The sequence below is a fragment of the Balaenoptera physalus genome (genome assembly GCF_965194825.1).
Source record: "Balaenoptera physalus genome assembly, chromosome: 15".
Taxonomy (NCBI): Eukaryota; Metazoa; Chordata; class Mammalia; order Artiodactyla; family Balaenopteridae; genus Balaenoptera; species Balaenoptera physalus.
The window spans coordinates 87,077,049-87,098,723 of NC_138894.1; the positions used below are offsets into that span (position 1 = coordinate 87,077,049).

The 21,675-nt window shown below is 38.2% G+C and overlaps 1 protein-coding gene across 2 annotated transcripts in view; it reads left to right on the plus strand.

Moving 5' to 3' along the window:
* NBAS (NBAS subunit of NRZ tethering complex) overlaps positions 1-21,675 on the plus strand; it is a 333,954-nt gene that overhangs the window by 284,486 nt on the left and 27,793 nt on the right. For both annotated transcript variants that reach the window (XM_082426421.1, XM_082426422.1), the window contains one exon: positions 6,754-6,949. In XM_082426421.1, coding sequence (XP_082282547.1) covers positions 6,754-6,949 — 196 coding nt within the window. The remainder of the gene's footprint in view (positions 1-6,753; positions 6,950-21,675) is intronic.

The following is a 21,675-nucleotide window of genomic DNA, read 5'->3' on the forward strand; positions in this document are numbered from 1 at the left end:
GAGTCTTTGTTTGTTTGTTTAAATTGCTGCTTAATCACAGTAGCAGCTTCAGCTGTCTTAAAGCTTCGTGTATATTGAACAGTGTCAGATCATTCAGGCTTCATTGAGCTCTTTGGAGTTACCTAGGGACTTCACATTATTTTTAAAGCACACAAAAGACCCCGCCCACCCCCCAAAAAAAGGAAAAGAAAAAGAAAGCCCACTAGAGCAAATTGAATCCAGTTTCTTCTTCCTCTTCCCGCTCCGTGAGGCAGAGTGAATCATCAGGTAATCTCCAGGTACCCCCAGTGCCTGAGCCCTCTGTTCTGTGATATGAACCCTGCTGGAAGCCATGGTCGCTGACCCGGAGGGTGGATCCACTCTACCACTGCAGTGTTCCTTGGGGCCATCTAAGGCCATACTTATGACTTCACAGCTGCCATTTCTGCCACATTACAGTGAGATGTGTCCATGTTTCTATTGATGAATGAACCTCAAGAAGATCTTCTGATTGGCATACATTTGAGAGCAGCCGCAAAGACGTTGTTAGTATTTATTTACCAAAAGTTAAGATTTGAGATTGGAATTCTGCACACACCAAAATTATTGCCCTTGTAGGAATTTGTCTTTTAATATAACTTGATTATGATAATTATTTGAAAAAAATCACGCTTTTTATACTACTGCAATGCCATTAACACGTTATGCATTCATTTGTTTTCAGTTCCCTTTTACTCTTTGTCAGGTGCCCCAGTTGTTTCACGGGAGCTGATGAATAGAAGACATTGTCCTGGGAAATGTCTGCTACACCCAGTTCCATGTGTAGTGAGGAAAGTGCGCGCAGTGTGTGGATCGGTTCCTTAACTGAGTTCAGGGACCTACCCAGAATATGAGCACTTACGTCTCTCACTGTTCGCTCACTCACATTTACTTGCTTTCCACCCCGGGCCCACCCACCTGCCTGTCCTTCTCTCTCTATCTAGCCTAGCATGTTACAGATCAGTTTGCAAACTCATTTCCTACTGCGGCCAGGCAGGTAATGGAAATGAGCAAGGTGGACGGGCCTTAAGGGAAGGTAGGAAGTGTGGAGGCTGAGGGGTACTTGAGAGCTCAGGAGGCCTTATCTAAGGGAAGCAGCTGCCAGTGAGTCCTTATCTTCCAGCATTTAAAGGGGAACTACGTTGTTAAGAGAGTGGATCCTAAGAGATCTCATCACAAGAAAAAAACCATTTTTTTCTTTTTCCTTTTTGTATCTATATGAGATCATGGCTTTTCACTAAACTTACTATGGTAATCTTCACAATATATGTAAGTCAAATCATTATGCTGTACACCTTAAACTTACACAGTGCTGTATGTCAATTATATCTCAATGAAGCGGGAGAAAAAAAGAAGAGCTGGTAAATCTTCATTGTGTAAAATTTTTAAATTTTGAAACATTGGTATATACTGTGTGAGCCAGTACAAAACGCTGGCTGCTGGTTTATAACTTCAATCTAGAAGATTGGACAAAGTGACCTTCTGTTCCCTTCAGGCATTCCAATTCTATGACATTTATATTTACAAGAAATCACAAAGGTCTATGTTTGTCTTGTTTGAATGCAGTCTTTCCTTCTCCCATTCTCAAATAAGAACAATAATTTTATTTTGTGTAGTGCATCATGATATATAAAGTGCTTTTCGTATTTACTGTCTCTTTTAATAGACCATAATCATTTAAGTTCAAGATTGGGTTATCTTCATACGTTTATGCCATGCAGAATCTGCAAACTCTATACAAAGGATCAGCTTGTTAATATTCTCAGAATCTGTCTTTTTTCTTTGATTCAATAATTGCCTTTGTTTAGTTGGCATTTCTTTTCCGTTCCTTTGTAGTTTTGTGAATATCCTCTTATACTACCTTACTTACCTAGTAGAATATCATATTCTCAAATTAATCATTCAGTGAACCTAGTTTTGTTGTCATTGTTGCTGCTGTTGTTCTTTTCTGTTAGTAGAACTACTCGTATATTTCAGAAGACTCCTTATCTTTTGGGCCAAAACTGATTGTGTGAATGTGTGTATGTTTCCTTTAGTAGTTAATTTTTTAAAAAAAACAGTGTACTGAATTACCCTGTGTAGTATAATAACCTCCCCCCACCACAGAAATCCTCATTATAGGGAAAGAGGTAGAAGCAAATGTCTGTGTATTTGCAATGAAACTGAGATACTTTTCTCTATTACCTATTTTATATCTTTTTAAAATCATTTGTATATCTCTTTTATAATAAGGTAAAAATATTTTGAAATCATGTTCTCTTTTTATTCTTAAGCTCATTAAACCCTCTCCTTGCCTCCATAAAATGCTATAAAAATGGAATCATTTTCCTTCCCATTCTGGTTTTTTTTTTACATTGTAAAAGTCGTAATTGGGGGCTACCCTGGTGGCGCAGTGGTTAAGAATCTGCCTGCCAATTCAGGAGACACGGGCTCGAGCCCTGGTCCGGGAAGATCCCACATGCCACGGAGCAACTAAGCCCGTGCGCCACAACTACTGAGCCTATGTGCCACAGCTACTGAAGCCCGTGAGCCTAGAGCCCGTGCTCTGCAACAGAAGCCACTGCAATGAAAAGCCTGCGCACCGCAGCTAAGAGTAGCCCCCACTCGCCACAAGTAAAGAAAGCCCACACACAGCAACGAAGACCCAACGCAGCCATAAATAAATAAATAAATAAATAAATAAATAAATATATTAAAAAAAGAAAGTCGCAATTGGTTATTTTTTACCCACCTGCTTATCTTGAAAAATTTCAAACCCACAGAAAAGTTGCAAAGATTGAAAAATAATGACTATATTCTCTTCCCCTTGATTCACCAATTGTTAACATTCTATTACAATTCTAACATTCTGTTTTTCTTTCTCTGCCTCTGTATATGTGTGTGTGTGTATTTGCCGAATCATAAGAAAGACTACGAATTTTAAAAACTCAAATTGAAATTAAAATGTAAACTATTTTGCAGCTAAAAACTTTAGGAGATACTGTCTAGTCGATTTCCTGGACAGCTTTTCCTACAGAGCTGCCTTTCATTTCTATGCAGTCTTATTGAGCACAAATGTTCACAGTATATATAGCCAAGCTCATCTATAACATAGTGCTTCTAGAACACAATGTTTCTGTTTTAGGAATGAGTTTTCGTAATTTTATTATGTATTTGAACTATCAACCAAAACTTAGAGCAGTTTTTTCCAAAATGTCCAATGTTATCAACTGCACAGCAAGTTGTCAGGTAAAAGGAATCTAAATCTAATGATTTGGAAAATGCTGTGATAATAATCTCTCTGTATCACATCAGTACCTGAATAATTTTAATCTACTGCCACAGTGTTCTGGAATTTGCCCCCATTTGGTTCAGTAACATTGCATAGTGATTGACAAGGCTGTAAGATAGTCCAAGTTCAAATATTGGCTCCACGACTTACTGTGTGACTGTGGACAAGTTATTAAACGTCTCTTTGGTTGCTTCCTTGTCTACAAACTGGAGATGATAACAGAATACATGAAAAAGATAGTGACGATGAAGTGATGTAATTCATGGCACACAGTAAGCTTTCATAGTTATTATTATTAACAGTTTTCATTCTTGTTCACTGTATGCAGGTCTTGCATTATTTTTGTAACTTCCATCTGGTCTTCATGACTCCAGCTTCTTCCCATTCTAGCTCATCCTACCTGCTCCCCTCTTGGCACTTGGGTGACAGGGTCAAAAATATCAGCTTCTTATTATGTGAAATTGGCTTGGACTCAAAGCCCAAAATGTACTTTAATCTTCTTTTCTCTTGAATTACACTTAATTTGACCAGTGTAGGCCTCACCCAAAGGGCGTGCCCCGGCCTGCACACCTCTCTAAGCACTAACATGACTATGATATTTCACTGCTCAGAAACCCTCCATCATTCCCATTCCACACCATGTAAGACCAATGTCCTCAATAATCATTGCTGCCACTAATTGAAGTTCTTCGTTATGTGCCAGATAATGTATTATGTGCTTTATTATTTCATTTTATGTATTTCATTCTCAGCCACTCCACGAGTAAGGGGTTATTATCTATCTCCAATTTACAAATAAGACACTGAGGCTCAGAACCGTTAAGTGACTTCTTGATCAGTGTAGTGCTGTCAGGAAGTGGTCATTCTGGGAACGGAATCTGGGCTGACGCCTGCAAAGCCTGTGCTTTCAGAGCTTGAAGGTGTGCCACCTTTTCAGCCTGTGTACGAGCTCCTGGTTATCCAGGTCAGGAGACCTGTCCTCTCTTTGCTCTCTCCTCTGATTGACCCCCAGACATCTGTGCTTTTTTTGCTCCCTGAACATGCTATGTCCTTTGAAATCTTGGAATTTTTTTTTTCCCTTGCTCTTCTCTTTATCTGGATTATATTTTCCCACCTTTCCATTAATGTGCCTTCCATTTGCCCTTTGTGATCCGGTTCAGAGGCCATGTCCTCCGTGAAGCCTTCCCTGATTTTACCCACTCTTTCTTCAAAACAATTGTTCACATTTATATTATGTTAATATTTAGAGAATAGTCATTTGTGAAGTCTTTCTCTTTCACTGTATTATTAATTCTTTGAAGGCACAGATCATATAATTGTTCATCCCTGATCATCCAGTACAAACTAGTACTCTGTTGATGCTGATAATAAAATGATGATTATTCGGATGATGGTCACTGTTTATTAAATCCTTCCTCTGTGCCACATACAATTCTGGGTACTTTATATAAGTTATCTTGGTTGCAAAGACTCCAAGAGACACACTTTCAGGACCTTTGTCTACTTAACTGTAAAACGGGAATGACGACATTCATGATTTTTATTGAGAGTTGTTGGGAAAAGATTCATAGATCCATCAGATTCCAACATAATACTCTTTCCACTACACAGTACTGTCTGTTTGCTTTGCAAGTAGTAGATATCCAGGAAATATTTATAACATTCTGCTTCTTCTGCACCCCAGTTTTGACATTTCTGATGCATATTAAGAGTGACACTCATAGGTAAAACTGACAAATGTCTTTGTAAATTTAGGACATGCTTGAACCAATTGTCCACGGCATTTTGTAATTTATTCCTAAATACAAATAACTAACTTTATTTTTTTTTAATTTAAATTGCCCTGAAATTGTATTGGCAAGTATATTAAAGAATGCACACTGAGAGAAATACTCAGTGGTATTGTAGAGTTTTATCCTCAGAAGTTTTAAAAAATTTTTATGTGGTCTTGTTAGTTCATGGAATTTGGAACTTGATGTGGGTGATTTATTGGTGAAAGCCTAAGGATCTGGTTATAAAAGAATCTATATAATTCAGTGCTTTAGCCTGGATCTCTAGGGCCTTGTGGAAGTGAGGCTTCTGTATGAGTGACCTCTTAACAGTCATCGATAGTAGTAATTCATCGACATCATCATCAAATAAGTTGTTTTCCTAAGATGGTCCATTTGGGATTATAAGTGAAAAGATTCTAGTACTGGATAGAAAGTTGTACAAATGTCCCCTTCGACAAATCCTTTTAGACCTCCCAGTTCTTTAATAATCACACATTCATATTTTATTTTTAAGGTAGTATCAAATTTGATACTCTAACCCCTTATTTAAATTCTGTCACAGAAAAATAGTAGAAAGAACATGGACTTTGGGGTCATACTGCACTAGTATAGTTGTTGTGGGCATATACTATCACTTCCATGAAGCCTGTTTCCTCATCTATAAAATGGAATTTACATATACAGCATGTTGACTATAGTTAACAATATATATTTGGAAGTTACTAAGAGAGATCTTAAAAGTTCTCATCTCAAGAAAAAAAAATTTGTAACTATATCAGATGATGGATGTTAACTGAACTTACTGTGGTAATTATTTTGCAGAATATACATAAATCATGACATTGTACACCTTAAACTAATACAATGTTATATGCCAATTATATCTCAATAAAACTAAAAAAAATTCAATAAAATATGTACAAATTAAATATATTTACTTTGTATAGTTATTGTCAACTAGTAATAGTTTATATAAAATTACTGAATGATGCCTGGCACTATTAGTATCATTAGTAGAAATAAACCATACTTTTTTCTTTTTCTTTGAATTCAAAGTTATTAACTAGTTGATGAGATAAGCCATTCATGATAATTGTATTACAAGAGTTATTTTGTTTGCCAAGACTAAAATAATAATATTTCAATCAAAGATTTTTTCCAGATGCCTACCTGGTTATCCAAGACTCTAGCACCCTCCTATGTGAACTATTATCAATAGAAACAGTTATCACTCTAAAGCAGTGTTCTAATGAAAACTGTTTGATTTGGAAATCTTTAATTTTGCCCATTGAGCTAGTCGTCAATTCAATTCAATAAAAAGAGAGTCTTTTAAGCCCTGGGAACTGGATGGGCATGGGCATAACATCTTCATAGAACTTTGAAATAAGCCGTGCTTCTTAGTAAACTTTGCTTAAGAAATGGAGTAGCTAAGAACATATTGATTATTTTTATCTGCTTTCTGTAACTCATTTGAATATGGTACTGTTAACTATCACATGCATTTTACATAGTTTTTAAACACCTAATGTGGTTTGCTTTAAGCCATTTAAAACCTACATTTTTCCTCGCAGTAGAAAAAAAAATAAAGTCACCCAACAAACAGTTGTTTAGATTAGTCACCTCATTTGATTACTGGAATTAGAAACTACTAAGTCTTTTTTTTTCTTTTTAATCGAACCCTTGATTTTGCAGAGAACAGCTGGTGTCCTCTGAGGACCTGCTGGAGTGGCTGCGGCCTTTCTGTGCTGACGACGCCTGGCCCGTGAGGCCCCGCATTCAAGTGCTGCAGATTCTGGGACAGTCATTTCACCTGACCGAGGAGGATGGCAAGCTCCTTGTGTTCTTTAGAACGGAGGCCATCCTCAAAGCCACTTGGCCCCAGAGACAGGTAAGGGAGCATCTGACTGCTCATTTCTTGATTACTTTAAACCACCTTCAGGTGAATAATCAGCTTGCTAATGCAAACTTCCCAGTGTGTTCATCAGTCCAACTATGTAGTAGTTAAATATGTGCAACAAATTTTGTTTTTATTTTTCCGTAGGTTTGAATATGCATAGTAGATGATGCCTCAGTCACCTAACATGTGTATCTAATTTTTCTCTTCATAGGATGCAGTCAGGATTTTTCATAGTGTCAGTTAATTATGGCAAATCACCCTTTCCCTGGAGAAATGCAGATCTAAGTGGAAATTCAGTGTGCAGTATAGCTATTTCATTTCTTTTATGCTCTGCCCAGGCATTAAAATGCCCTCCCTTCTCTTCTGTATGCAGACAGACAAAATGCAGCAGACACACGAGATCTTTGGTTTCTCCATATCATCCTTCAGGGCTCACTCAGTCCATCACCTCTCTGGACCCTTCCCTGACCATTTCAAACTTAATTAATTGAACCTTGAGGTCCACAGATTTGATCTATTATTATTATTATTACTGCTGTTACTACTACTACTAAAAGTTTTGTCTCCCCACTACCTGAAAACTGAGAAACCCTGGAGGATATACCTATCATTTTTCAAATCCCTCAGAGTATGCTGTGCACACATTCAGAGCTTAAATGCTTGTTGATTGAGTAAGTGGAAATGCCAATTCCTAAATCAAAGAAATACGGTGGCTGTTGAATTTTGGCTTAGATTCTAAACTGATGCGTCCTGAAAGCATAGGATCTAAGAGTCAGCACTTAATCAAGTGCTTTAGCTTGCAGAGTAGACTGCAGGCCAATAAAAGGTAGAAAATAAGACTTCCTAGGTTAATCTAGTCTGCAAAAGAGTTTCCTGGAAGTCTGATTCCAACTCAATTTACCTTCTAATTTTAAAGCTTTGCTTTATAATTTCTGTTTGTTTCCTTATTATTTCATTTAAAGAACAATGAACTTCTTTTTAAAAAGAACCAAATATTAAGGATATCTCGAGACTCTTCTCAGAGCATCTTTAGAATTACCTCATATATTCTCATTTCCCTCTGTGAGAGAAACAGGTAAATACTGTTATCTATTCTTCAGAGTTAGGGAATTTGAGATTCAAACAAGATGGACTTATCAAAGATTCTCTAATCTTGCCAAATTGCTGAAATGGATTGTATTAAAAGTCACCAATATCTGAATAATACTCTCTGAAGCATCATGACCATATCACATTATTTAGTCTCAGCATTTTGCTTTGCATTGCATCAAGAGACCACTAACAGGCTTTTTCAAGAGCAGTGTGTGAAAACTAATGCAATGGGCTATGACATATACTCCAGGCCCCTGGCATAGAGAATGCTCGAGGTGTGCTTGTTTTCAGCAGACCCGAAGGTTCCCATAGCATCTCGGAGGTAAGCTCCAAACTAGGTCGCGTTATTTTTGCCGTGTGGAACCTTAAGTGCTGACTCATCCTGAAACAAATGAACGCTCTGACTTTTATGTACTTTTCTGACAGAACCTCCATTTTTCAAGTTCTCAGCCTTTTTCAGTTGCATCTTCCTTGATGCCTCTATCCTGGCAGGACGATGAGGCCGACTTCTGTGGTTGGAGCCTCACTTCATGTCGGATCTGTGCACCGGGAATGTTATGAAGCAACGTGGAAACTGGGAAAAGAAGAAAATATCCATCTTACCTGTTGTGTTGAAACATTAGAACATACACTTTGATATTTGGGTCTAAACGCTTCAGAAATAATATAAGTATAACCACTATTTCTTCTTTTAAGTTTTCCTTGATGTTCCAGTTATTCAGAGAACAAGTTGCAGCTTTTAGATGACTTCAGTGACTTCTGGCTATTTCTGAGATTTTAATTTCATCTTAGCTGAACTTTTTCCAAAGACAGTATTTAAGGGAGCTTAGCTTTGTCAAGAATGCTTTTCCATGCACTTTTCTAGACTGACTTGACTTTAATTTCACTGAATACAAACTGTTGTCTCTCATTTGCAAAGTCTGTCTGTTGCTCCTCGTTTCACCACTGTTTCCTCTGGTGGTGTGAACTTTTCAGGCCCTCAAAAAACATCTCTCCAGGATGTCTCTTGACTTTAGTAAAAGTCATCTCATGTCTCCTTCGCTTTTTAAGTTTTCTACCTCCTGTTACTTTCCCTCTGTATAAGAAGAATTTCCTGGTCCTTGGAAGCTAATGATCTGAGTTTCTTAAAGTATTTGGTAGTAGAAATAAGGAAACTACCATACATTTAGGTCTTTAATCCATTTTGAGTTTATTTTTGTATAAGTTGTGAGAAAATGTTCTCATTTCATTTTTTTACATGTGGCTGGTAAGGATGTGGAGAAAAGAGAACCCTAGCACACTGTTGGTGGGTGTGTAAATTGGGGCAGCCACTATGGAGAGCAGTATGGGGGTTCCTCAAAAAATTAAAAATAGAACTACCATATGATCCCGCAGTTCCACTCCTGGGTGTACATCCAAAAAGAATGAAAATACTAATTCGAAAAGATACATGCATGTGAGTGTCCATAACAGCACTAATTACAATAACCAAGATATGGAAGTAACCGAAGTGTCTGTCAGCAGTCGAATGGATAAAGAAAATGTGAGATACATAGATATACAGATACATGTCTCCAGTGGCACATTACGAGGCCATACAAAAGAATGAAATCCTGCCATTTACAGCATCACAGATGGATCTGGAAGGTATTATGCTTGGTGAAATATTAGGTTGGCCAAAAAGGTTGAATTTTGGCCTTTTTCCATAAGATGTAACAAAAAACCTGAACGAACTTTTTGGCCAACCCAGTAAGTCAGAGAATGACAAACACTGTATGTTGTCGCTTTTGTGTGGAATCTAAAAAATAAAACAAATGGATATTGCAAAACAGAAACAGACTCATAGGTACAGAGAACAAACTAATGGCTGCCAGAGGGGCGAGCGGTAGGGAGAGGGCAAGATAAGTGAAGGGGATTAAGAGGTACAAGCTATTAGGTATAAAACAAATAAGTTACAAGGATGTAATGTACAGCACAGGGAATATAGCCAATATTTTACAGTAACTGTATATGGAGTATAATCTATAAAAATAGCGAATCATTATGTCATACACTTCAAACTAATACAACATTGCAAGTCAACTATGCTTCAATCAAAAAGAAAAAAAAACTACCATAGTGGCTTAATTATGTTATTCGTTTGTAGACTTCTTCAAAATAAGTTAAATCACTGAGTGTCTCCTCCTCCTCCTCCTCCTTTAAAAGTTAAGTATTCTATGTCAGCCTGGCATTGCTTATTCAGATCTATTTTGGAGGGCAAGTGAATTTGGTAGGGGAACGCTGCCTTATAAATAGCTGTTTGCTATTTGGAAAATGAATGCAGAAAATTTGTAGCATCAGAATGGAAGTAGCAACAACTTCTGGAATGCTGTAGAACTATGCCCATAGTTTAAATTTGAGGTAGTCTCCATTACTGTTTTTAAAAAACTGTGTTACCTCTCACTAGACCAGTAGAAAGATTGGGGCGCTGGTGGACAAATCACGTGCATGTGTCTCCGTCCTCCCTCCACTGTTGTTTATGATCTTGGAGAAGATTCTTAAACTGTGAGCCTTGGCTGCTTGGTATGTAAAATGGAGCCTTGAACCGGAGGAGACAGAGGATGGTTTGCTCACCTCTGTCATTTCTTCGACACACATTAAACTGTCGTCTTCATCTCCATATCCCAAACACCTAGAAGACCCCAAAGTGTTGATTGCACGGGCTCTCATTTTCTTAATTTCTCCCTATCTCCTTTTCCATCCTCAAAGGTAATATTAAGGATAGAGACAGAGTCTTACAGTGTAAAGATAAGAATAGGTAATGACATTGCAATGTTCAATTACCAGAAAATGTGGGACTGCTACCTTCACTGAGGCTGGTAATCCTTTTAGGCAGACTTTGCATACATCAAATAGGGACTTAATATTTAATTATCCTCAAGGTGCCCAAAGTAGTGATCCCACAAATCAATGTGTTGCTGGGAAACCAGCCAGCTCCTGCAAAATTAAACACAGCGTCTGTGGAGCCTGCTACCTCACTGGTTCCCAGAGAGACAGCGATTTCTAGTTTTCTAATGATTAGTTAACAGAATTAAACATTCAGGGGCCCTCATTTTTCAACAGCTTGAAAGGCCTTCGTTTCCATCCCAGAAATGTGCCCCTGCTTGGCGGGCAGCAGGGAGACAGAGGGAGGGGAGGGAGGAATGTAGAGGGGGAGGGGAATGAATGTAATGTGTTAATTCCCTTGGTACAATGTATCTGAGTTTTTCAGGTTTGGTAATTTTCTAGTTAACTGGTACATGAAAAATATGGGTCAGAATACTGATGTTTCCTTAAAAAATTCCATACCCCATCACCTCATTTTTTTTTTTCTGTCTTTATGTAAAAAAGAACATGTGGCTTAGAGTTTCATTTCACTTTGTAAAATTTCAGTCTGTCTGAATTTGTGGTTGTAAGTGATCAACAGAAAGAATTAGTTTAAGACAACTTCTAACCTCATTACAAATTCATGTATACATGGAAGGATACATTAGCCCTTCTCGTCAGAGGCCAGCTTGGCTTCATTTGCCAAAGCATCAACAAAATGCTCACTTCCTTGTCAGACAGAGAGAGCTCCGACAAAGATCAGTAGGAAAAGTTAAGTGTGCAAAGCTATATTTAGTTCCTTACAGAAGAATTACTGTTACCTTAAATGTCTTCAAAGCTAAGACTCATTGCCATAAATGATTTTCTTAAATATAGGATAATATTTGATGTTAAGAATATGTGTTCACACGAATACTTCTCTAATAGCCATGAAATCACAAATTCCTAGAACTAGAAGACACGTTCAAAAGCATCCTTGGTCAGTAGTCACATTTTATAGGAGGGATGTGGATGTCCAAAAAGGAAGAAGTTATGTACTCAGATTTTAGCATAAATGTCACCATTTCCAAAGTGACTACATCACCCAGTCACAACCTATTTTATGAGCATTTTTCTCTTCTAATCACTTACCCTTGTCTGCTAACTTCTTCCCCTCTATCTGTCTGTCTATTTATTATGTGATGTCTTTCTTCTCCCATTAGAATATAAATTCCATGAGAACAGGGGTCTTACAGACACTCAGTAAATATTTGTTGAATAAATGAATATTAAATCTTAAAAAACATGTCCAGGGTCACCTTTAAAGTGGCAAGGCCAAGACTCCTGACATTCAGTCCGACGTTCTTGCCACGAATGATGATTAGACCATGCTGCTTCCCCCTTACATGCAAATAAAATGATTTGCTTGGAATAATGCAACTGTTTCCTTAGAGAGTGGCCTGGTGCTTTTAGATTGATACTATTTTGTATTAACTTGACGTATTTTGACGATGGTGATTTCTGACCAGCTTGTTACTTCTCATGTGGAAGCAAACAAATCACAAGCCCGTTTGTCCAAATATGAGCAAGAGATCAATGTGCCTTTTTCCTAAAATGATTGAAGTTAAGCGAGCATCCGTGTTACTGGGTTCTGCAAATGTCTGGAGACCTTGAGAAGGTCCTTCCTTATGAATAATGGGTTCTCCCTTTAAAGACTTCACCCTCTTGTCACTGGCATCACTGGGGGAAGATAAGGAGACTGTGGAATGTGTCTGTCCTACGTGCACATCGCTGCACTTCATCTTTAAAACAGCCTTGCAAAGTAGTTACCATCCGCTGTGTTTTAGATGAGGTCACGTGACCTAGAAGATGAGGTTACATGACCTACCCAGCTTGTGAGCTATAGAACTGGAGTTCAAATCCAGCTCTGTGTGATCTGGAAGGCTGTGTTCTTTTTGGCCCTATGGTACTCCTCTGCCTATTTGCCAGGGGAATACATTCAGCAGTAACATTTCGGTAGCATGCTCTGCTGTCCTTTTCTCTTCCCACTGTCACTTTATGTGGATTGGATGTGATTAAGTGTGAGAAGTCAGGAGTTTGATTCAGAGAACAGAAAACATTGCTTCATCTTTTAGCATTTTTCACTCTCTCAATACACAGCATTATATGTGTTAATTGCTGCTCAGTTAAAACATTCTGGAAAATGTGCCTAATAACTGCTGTTTGAACTGTACACTGTGTGAAATATTCATCGAAGATTCTTCAAGCGTAGATTATGCACCGTTCACTATGCTACTCTCTGGGGTTAGAAAAAGAGACAAAGCAGGTGGTAGTAAAGCGTTTGGGCTCTTCACCAGGTAGACCTGCGTTCAACTCCCAGTTTCACCACTGACTAGCTCTGGGGACTTGAACAGTTACTGACCCTCTTACAACCTCAGTTTCCTCCTGTGTAAAATGGGAATAATAAGTGTGAGGGTTAAATGGAATCACACATGCAAAGCTCTGCCTCCGGTCCCGGTAGCTGGACGCTGTTGGTGTGGGGACTCCGATCCGATGGAGAATGTGGATTTGTGAACCAAGAAGTAAATAAGTGCTTCGGCGCCGTGGTAGAAGTCCGCCTGGTGCGTGGGCTCAGCAGGGCAGGTAGCCGTTCTGTCTGGAGGTGGTGAGGAAGACTGCTCTGAGGAGGGCATTCTTGACCTGAGTTCCGCACAGCTGGGTGTACGGGGTGGAAGCAAGAGCCACTGGGAGATGAAACTGGAGAGAAGCAGGTCAGACGGTGGAGACGTCCCAGTGTCCTGCTCAGCTTTGACCTCAGTGACACTAAGGCCTCCAGGAAGCTTGGTGCCCAGGAAGCAGCGTGATCAGATCCGGGCTTTAGGAGAAGCCCTCTGACCTCTGCGTGAACACGGGACTGGAGGGGCACCAGTTAGGGGACAAAGGCTGTGGTCAAGTCGCCTGACCTTGGCCCTGAACTCTGTATCAGCTTCGAAGATGGAAGAGGATAGAAAAGGGAGCTGAGGGAGTTTCTACCAGTGGACTCGGTGACTGCTTGGGTGCGGGGGATGAGACACGAGGCCAGTGCCTTTCTGATTTCTGCGAAAGTTACCAGGGAGGAAGTGGTGCTCCTTAACTAGCCAGGAAATACAGAAGAACCCGGTTTTGTGGAGAAAGACACGAAGTTCAGGGCTGTCAGTAGTGTGTTTTAAATCTCAACAGCACTGTTTTGGGGAGTGGGGGCAGGCAGATTGTCCTCATGGCCTTACGTGGGTCTTAGTTCACAGATACCACCTCCTGGGAAATAAACTTGAGTTTAGTAAATGTCACCGGATGGGGACGGCTTTGACGCCAGCACAGGGCACCCTTCTCCCGGGGACTGCTCAGGTCCCAGTTGGCTTTGTTTATAGTGGGACAGTTATATCCAAGTGCCCTTTGCTTAGTGGCCGTCGTGCTCCCAAGGAGCTGCACTGCTATTGTCTCTCCATTCCTCTAATGCATTAGAGGGAGAAGTTGAAGAAAAATAGGGGGAAAGAAGCAGGAGAAATACAAGTGTTTGAATATCGGAGAGTGGTGCGGATATGAGGTAGTTGGACATAACTTCTCTAATTTTTTTAACTTTTCATTTTGAAAATTTTATATTTGATACCAAAAATATTACGTCAACTGTACAAAGAATTTTACATACTCTTCATGTAGGTTCACCAAATATTACCATCTCAGACGACTACAGCTAACACTGATGCAATACCTCATCTTTTGTACCCATCCTTCAGATTTTGTCAGTCGGCCCACTGATGTTTTTTTCTGATACGAGTCCAATGCAGGTCACACATTGCACTTAATGCCATGTCTCCTTAGGGTCCCGTAATCTGAAATAGTTCCTCATTCTTTTTTTCCCCCCTTTTATGACCTTGACATTTTTTAAAAAGCACTGGCCAATTATTTTGTAAAATGCCACTAAATTTGACTTTGTCTGAGTTTTGTTCGTGTATTCAAGTTGTGCATTTTTGGTGAGAATACCACAGAAGTGATTTTGGGTCCTTCGCAGTACGTTATCTTAGGAGATATACGGTACTGTTGTGTTCCTTTACTGACATTGTTCATTTTGATCACTTGATTGAGGTGGTGTCAACCATATTTCTTCCATATAAAATTATCTTTTTTCCCTTTGGGATTAATAAATGTCTTGTGTTGAGGTACTTTGAGATTGTGTAAGCCCTGTTTCTCACCATACTTTCACCAGCTAATTTTAGCATGCATTGATGACTGTTGCCTGAGTTAATGATCACTTATTAACTGGTGTCTCCCAAATGGTATTTTTTATCATTTGTTCTCCCCCGTATGTATTTATTCATTTATTCATTTATTTATTTATTTACATCACTACAAGCTCAAGGATTCTCATTTTGTTCTGTGGTTGTAATCTATTACTATCACCATTTTAATGCTTTGCTCAAATTATCTCAGATTTTTCCATTGGGAACCTTTCAGGTTTTCTTCTGCATCCTTTTGACTTGTGCCCATCCCATCACTTTTTGAACCACAGATGTTCGAGACCCTCTTACACTTTCCCTGCCTGGATCTGGATTCAGTCATTGACTTTAAAGAGCTTGATTTTTTTAGTAAAGAATGACATTTAGAAGCCAAGACTCGGGTGCTAGGTGTACTCATTGATGCCGTGGTATTATAGCTTCTAGATCCTCTTAGGGGACAGAGCACACTTATGTCTACATCTATTTTTATGTCTGTCTATATTCATTTTAAAAACCGTGAGTTTGGGGCTTCCCTGGTGGTGCAGTGGTTGGGAGTCTGCCTGCCAATGCAGGGGACACGGGTTCGAGCCCTGGTCTGGGAAGATCCCACATGCCGCGGAGCAACTGGGCCCGTGAGCCACAACTACTGAGCCTGCGCGTCTGGAGCCTGTGCTCCACAGCAAGAGAGGCCGCGATAGTGAGAGGCCTGCGCACCGCGATGAAGTGTGGCCCCCACTTGCCGCAACTAGAGAAAGCCCTCTCACAGAAACGAAGACCCAACACAGCCAAAAATAAATAAATAAATTAATTAATTAAATAAAAAAACAAGCAAACCATGAGTTTGTGTTGATCCTTCCAATTCCAATCCAGTTCCACACAGTTTAGTCTTCTCTCCTTCCTTATTTGTGAACTCCTTTCTCTGTCAGTGAGAAACTTGACTCTCATTATCCACAGTGTATTTATTTATTTGCTTAATCCTAGAGTACACATAAAGTAGTTATGGAAATTCCAGCCAACTTACTAGCTAGAATATTTGTGTAGAGCTCTTTTTGTCTTTAACCTTAGAGTAATAGTACTCAAAAATCTTTTTTCAAGGTTACTTCTCCTTCCCTCTCTCTCTCCGTCCCTCCCCTTCTCTCTCTCTCTTTTTCACACACACACACACACACACACACACACACACAAACCACCTCCACTGTGATTTGCTTATTCACTTATAGTATAGATAAATTTTATTTCTATTTGTATGGTTTTTGCTCTTCGTGTTTATTTCAATTATGGATCCACTTTTTGAATATGTGAAACATTTACATGGAATGTGAGAGATCATTCTTTGGAGTTTGGTGTTCTTTCTTTTTCACTTACGATACTTTGAAGTTTAGACACTCTTGGCCTGTAATTGTGCTGAATGTATGGGTTTTATGTAGTTTTATTTGTTCTTGTTCTTTTTGTTTTGGAGGATATGTAGGTATTCTATATATAGAATATATAGGAGGCCACATAACTCAATGGCCACCATTTTCTTCTACTACACATAATTCTCTGGATAACTTCCAACTGTAATAAAAATAGATTCAAAATAAAAACTCTGGTCATTACAGCAGAAATCTGTTTTTCCTTAAGCTGAGAAGATGCTTCACATACTATCAGTTTTCATGTTTTTTAGGGCCATCTATGAACCAAACATTAGGCTTTGTATGTGTATCTTATCATTCAAACCTCATAATAACCCTTTTTTTTAAAAAGTAAATAATAAAAACATTTACTAGAAATTATGTTTTCCTACATCCCTACAGGTGGAAGATTTTGTCCATAGAGAAATGGCAATCAGTTGTTTACAATTGATGTTTACATGGGGATATTAGCATATTTAAAATGTTTTCAGACAAAATGAGCAGAATGTACACACAACATGCAAACAACATCCCATTTTTAAAAGATGCAGTGACTGGAATAAATTTTAGGATGTATATTGGATAGATAATTCTGTATTATGCAACATTTGAAATTAGCCGTGTTGGCAAAAAAGATGTTTCAGTGTGGACTTCCATGATTCCGGTCAAGGACGAGTGAATGGTGGAACATTTCATTAAACACAGAACAATAGAGAAGCTGATTATAAGGCAAAGTCATGGATCCATTTTTTTAATGAGGAATTTTGTTGCTTACATAATTATCAAGGCAGCCAAATTAGCATATTTACAAGAAAAAAAGGAAATTTCCTAAATCACAGGAAGATTTTGACACAGGTCTCCCTGTGATATTGTTATGAAACTGATACAAATCATAATAACCCTTTTGTTTTTTTGTGTGTTTTTTTTTCTAATTTATTTTTATTTATTTATTTATTTATTTTTGGCTGTGTTGGGTCTTCGTTTCTGTGCGAGGGCTTTCTCCATTTGCGGCAAGCGGGGGCCACTCTTCATCGCGGTGCGTGGGCCTCTCACTATCACGGCCTCTCTTGTTGGGGAGCACAGGCTCCAGACGCGCAGGCTCAGTAGTTGTGGCTCACGGGCCCAGTTGTTCCGCGGCATGTGGGATCATCCCAGACCAGGGCTTGAACCCGTGTCCCCTGCATTGGCAGGCAGATTCTCAACCACTGCACCACCAGGGAAGCCCCCATAATAACCCTTTTGATGGAGGTGATCTTATCATTCCATTCAACACATGAGCAAATAGGCTCAGAGTAGTTAAGAAATCTTTATAGTACCTCTGCTAAAACATTGCAGAATGATGTATAATAATGAACTACCAATACTGTGGCTGCCATAGTAGCTCAATGTTAATTAACTCAGTGTTAGATACCTATACAGGTGTGTGTGTATGTATGTATATTGTCCTGTATTATGTTATATATTATGTTATATTATTCTCAAAGTACCCTGATAGGTTAGGTATTATTACCTTATTTTTACAAATGAAAACACTAGGGCTTGGTGAGGTATTTTTACATGGTCACAGAGCTATGAGGTGGCAGGACCAGTATTCCACCTGAGTCTGAATGATACACTACAGTGAAAGCATTTCCAGCTCCATGAATTATTCTATTAATACCTTATCAACATTAACTAAAAAACAAAATCTGGCCTTAAAAAATTGGCTTGTATAGCAGTTCTTTAAAGTAAACGTGTATTTATGGAGGCTCATATGGCATGATTGATTATTTGTCCTAGAGAAAAAATTTGTAAGGCAAATCTTACTTCTTATTTTAAAACAAAATATTTTCCCCCTCTCATATGTCTCATTTAAAAATGTTTTCATTAAATATTATATTTAGCCATGTGAAAATATGTATTATGTATTGAAGTTACAACAGCACTTATGGGGAGTGATTATGGAATGCTTTATTGTGTAATTTCTGTCTTTTGAGATACAATAAAATAAGTAGGCTGTAGAACATGGCTCATAAGTGTGGTTGCTAGCTTTTTGTGTATGTTTATGTGTTTATGCACCCCACATACAGCCTCAAACATCTGGAAAACCCTTTGGAACTTAATTCTTTCATTGGGTTTCCCCCCATCCCAAGGGCATGTTTGCTGTGCCCTAGGAGAGACTTTTTATGGCAGTTGAGAACCATTTATTCCTGAGGAGTTCACAAATAGGCATTCATTTTCCTAATATACCTTAGGAGAGAAGCAGAGGCTAAATGTTTGTGCTCATCACCAGACCTAGAGGCAAAGGTGGGAAATAATTCAATCTCTTGTTTCTTTGTTCCTTATCAGTACACCCTTCCTGTGGTAGATATTCTTCCCTCTGCATGGGCTAGGGAAGGTTGTTTGAACCTTCAGGCTGTCTCAACAACACATTTTGCCTTTTTTATAAGCAGTGCAAGATATAGTACTTATGAAATTCTCCCAATAGCTACATCTATTCTTTAGTTCTCTGCCATAGAAATGGGAAAATCTCCTAGAAGATAGCTATCCTACTTTTAGTATTTAAACTTTAGTCCTATTTCCACAATTTTATGTTTTCTATTTAATAAAACTTATACTCAGAAATGGACATGATCATAATTTACGGTCTGTTTATATTCTCTTATCTAAGAATAATAATCAATTACTATAATTAATAATAATAATACTGTTTACTGAGTACTTAGTGTGTGCCAGATACTGGTCTAAGCACTGCTGAGATTGGTGGAGTAGTCTAACAGCTTCTGACTAAGTCCAGCAGAAGCTTATGACTTTTTTGTCTTCTAAAAATTTGACTTTCCTTCACCAGAGATCTTGGTTAGACCCAGTGGACACAACAGACAGTGTTGGCCACCAGAAACCTTATAAAAGGAGTAGCTGTAACATACAAGGGTCTAGTATTCTAGAGACCATTTCTGTCACCTTTTCATATTTCTGTATATCTGTTGAAGTAGGGATTTTTGTTTGTTTTGTATTTTGAAGCCCTGTGTACAGAAAGCTCAGTCTGACTTTACTGTGTTCGTGAATGGAGTTGCCTTGGTAACTTTAAATCAGGTGTCATCATACGAGCCTTTTAGAACAGCTCATAAACTCACATTCAAGATAGGAATATGGGGATTAATGATACTACTATCAGTAATAATCCTCTACATGTTGGTAATTTTTTTCTATTCATAAAGTACTTTCATATGCATTAATACCTTGTTCATGTTTACAAATATCTGAAGATAAGGTAAGCTGCTATCAGTGCCTACAGGAAGGTGCCGATTTCAGGAGAGGTGCCTCAGTTTAAGATAGTCATGTTCACTTTCAAGCAGCCGCAGAGAAATTTAAGGTTAAAGCTGTTCTCATCTGAGCGTAAGTGACTCAGTCCACTTTTTCAAGGACAGTGGCTCTCTGTCTGATACGGAGGCTGCAGCTGCTTGACAGACTGACTTACCGCAAGGGCTAAAGTCACCCAATTCAGTGAGGAGAGAAACATCACTTTCAGAGACAAAAGGGAAAGAAATATTCTTAGGTTTGAGTCACATTCGAATTTTGCCCTTTAAAATCCTGTGATATTTCGTTACTGGTGTCAGTATGGAGTTGTCACCAACTCTACAGTGCCTGTAAAATAGTGAACATTTTCACCCCCTGCTCACTGGGGAAGGGACAGAGGTGTTAAAACAGATACATGTTCCTTTTGTTTTCACTGGGAAAAAGGACAGAATAAAACAAAGTGTAGGAAAAAAATAGCAATTTCTCTCAATTTTATTTTTACTGATCTTTGGGAGGCATGCTTAAGAGTCATTTCAAATACTTTAATTGTTGCACAAGTAAATGAGATTTTAAAAAGAGATGAAAGTTAACCCATGATTCCATTATCCTAAAATAGCCATGTTTCTTTGTATTCTTTTTCTGTCCTGCCTAATCTATAGGCATAATTCTTGTTAGAAGAAATCATAGCACACATCCAGCTTTCTGCTTTTTTATATCTAGCGTATTATGTAGATGATAATATAAATAATACCCATCATTTATTGTGTGCCTACCATGTGCCAGCCTCTTGCTAGCTACCTTATTCATATCCTCTTATTTAATGTTCACAACCATGATATAAATATGAAGGCTCTTCATCTTAACAAAAGAGGAAATTAAGCCTCAGAAAGGTCCAGTAATGTCTCCAAAATAAACATTTTTCTGTATTACTTTGACTTTACCAACACTATTTTAAAAGCTGCACATTTAATTGAATTGCCCTTTATTATTTATTTTAGAGTCTCCTTATGTGGTATGTTATGAAGTATGTTATGAAGTCCTTATGAAGTGTGTTGGAGCATTTGATAGCCACCTACAGTTAGTTTTTCCTCTCTTTTAAAATACATTCTATAGTCATTTCATATTCTGTTTGGACACCGAAGTCATTTCTCTGTACCTCTTATACTTTCATGAAATATGTTTAGATGCTGGGAATATATATTTCAATGCGGACTGCAGTACTTCTCAGAAAAGAGAGAATCTCATTCTTTCGTAGGTCCACATTCATGCTCAGCCAGGTGCCTTGTTTTGGGGTATTTTAGGGAATTTTAGTTCGCATGATATTAATATAAATCACATGCTCTCACAACCTCTGTAAGCCTCTGAGATGTGTTTGCTTTAACTTTTATTGTCTCAGAGCAATACTTCTCTTCCTAAATTGTGTTTTAGATAATTTGTCAGATTTATGACATCATGATTTTCTTCAACTGGAAGTTGTTTAAATTTTTTTACCATTAATGAGCACTATTACTAGTTGTGATATGAAAATATATTGGGACAAAACCATCTTATAGAAAGTAAGTAGATAACATCAATATTTTTATTATATTTTTTATCAAAAAATGTGTATTGATCATTTGCTGTGCTTCATGTCCTCTGCTGATCACTAGGATTTTAACTATAGCTGACTTTTTTAACATTGAAAATTTGAAGGCATTTTCATTAAAATTAAAACCAAAACAAGAATGCCCAATATCATTATTATTTTTCAGCATCCTAGTCAATGTAGTAAGACAAGAAACAGAAGTAGGAGCTGTAACTTTTTAAAAAGTCAAAATTACCATTATTGTAGATTGTATCATCCTAATGTCTGGAAAACCCAAGAAAAAATACTGAAAATGACTAGAAGTAATAAGTGAAA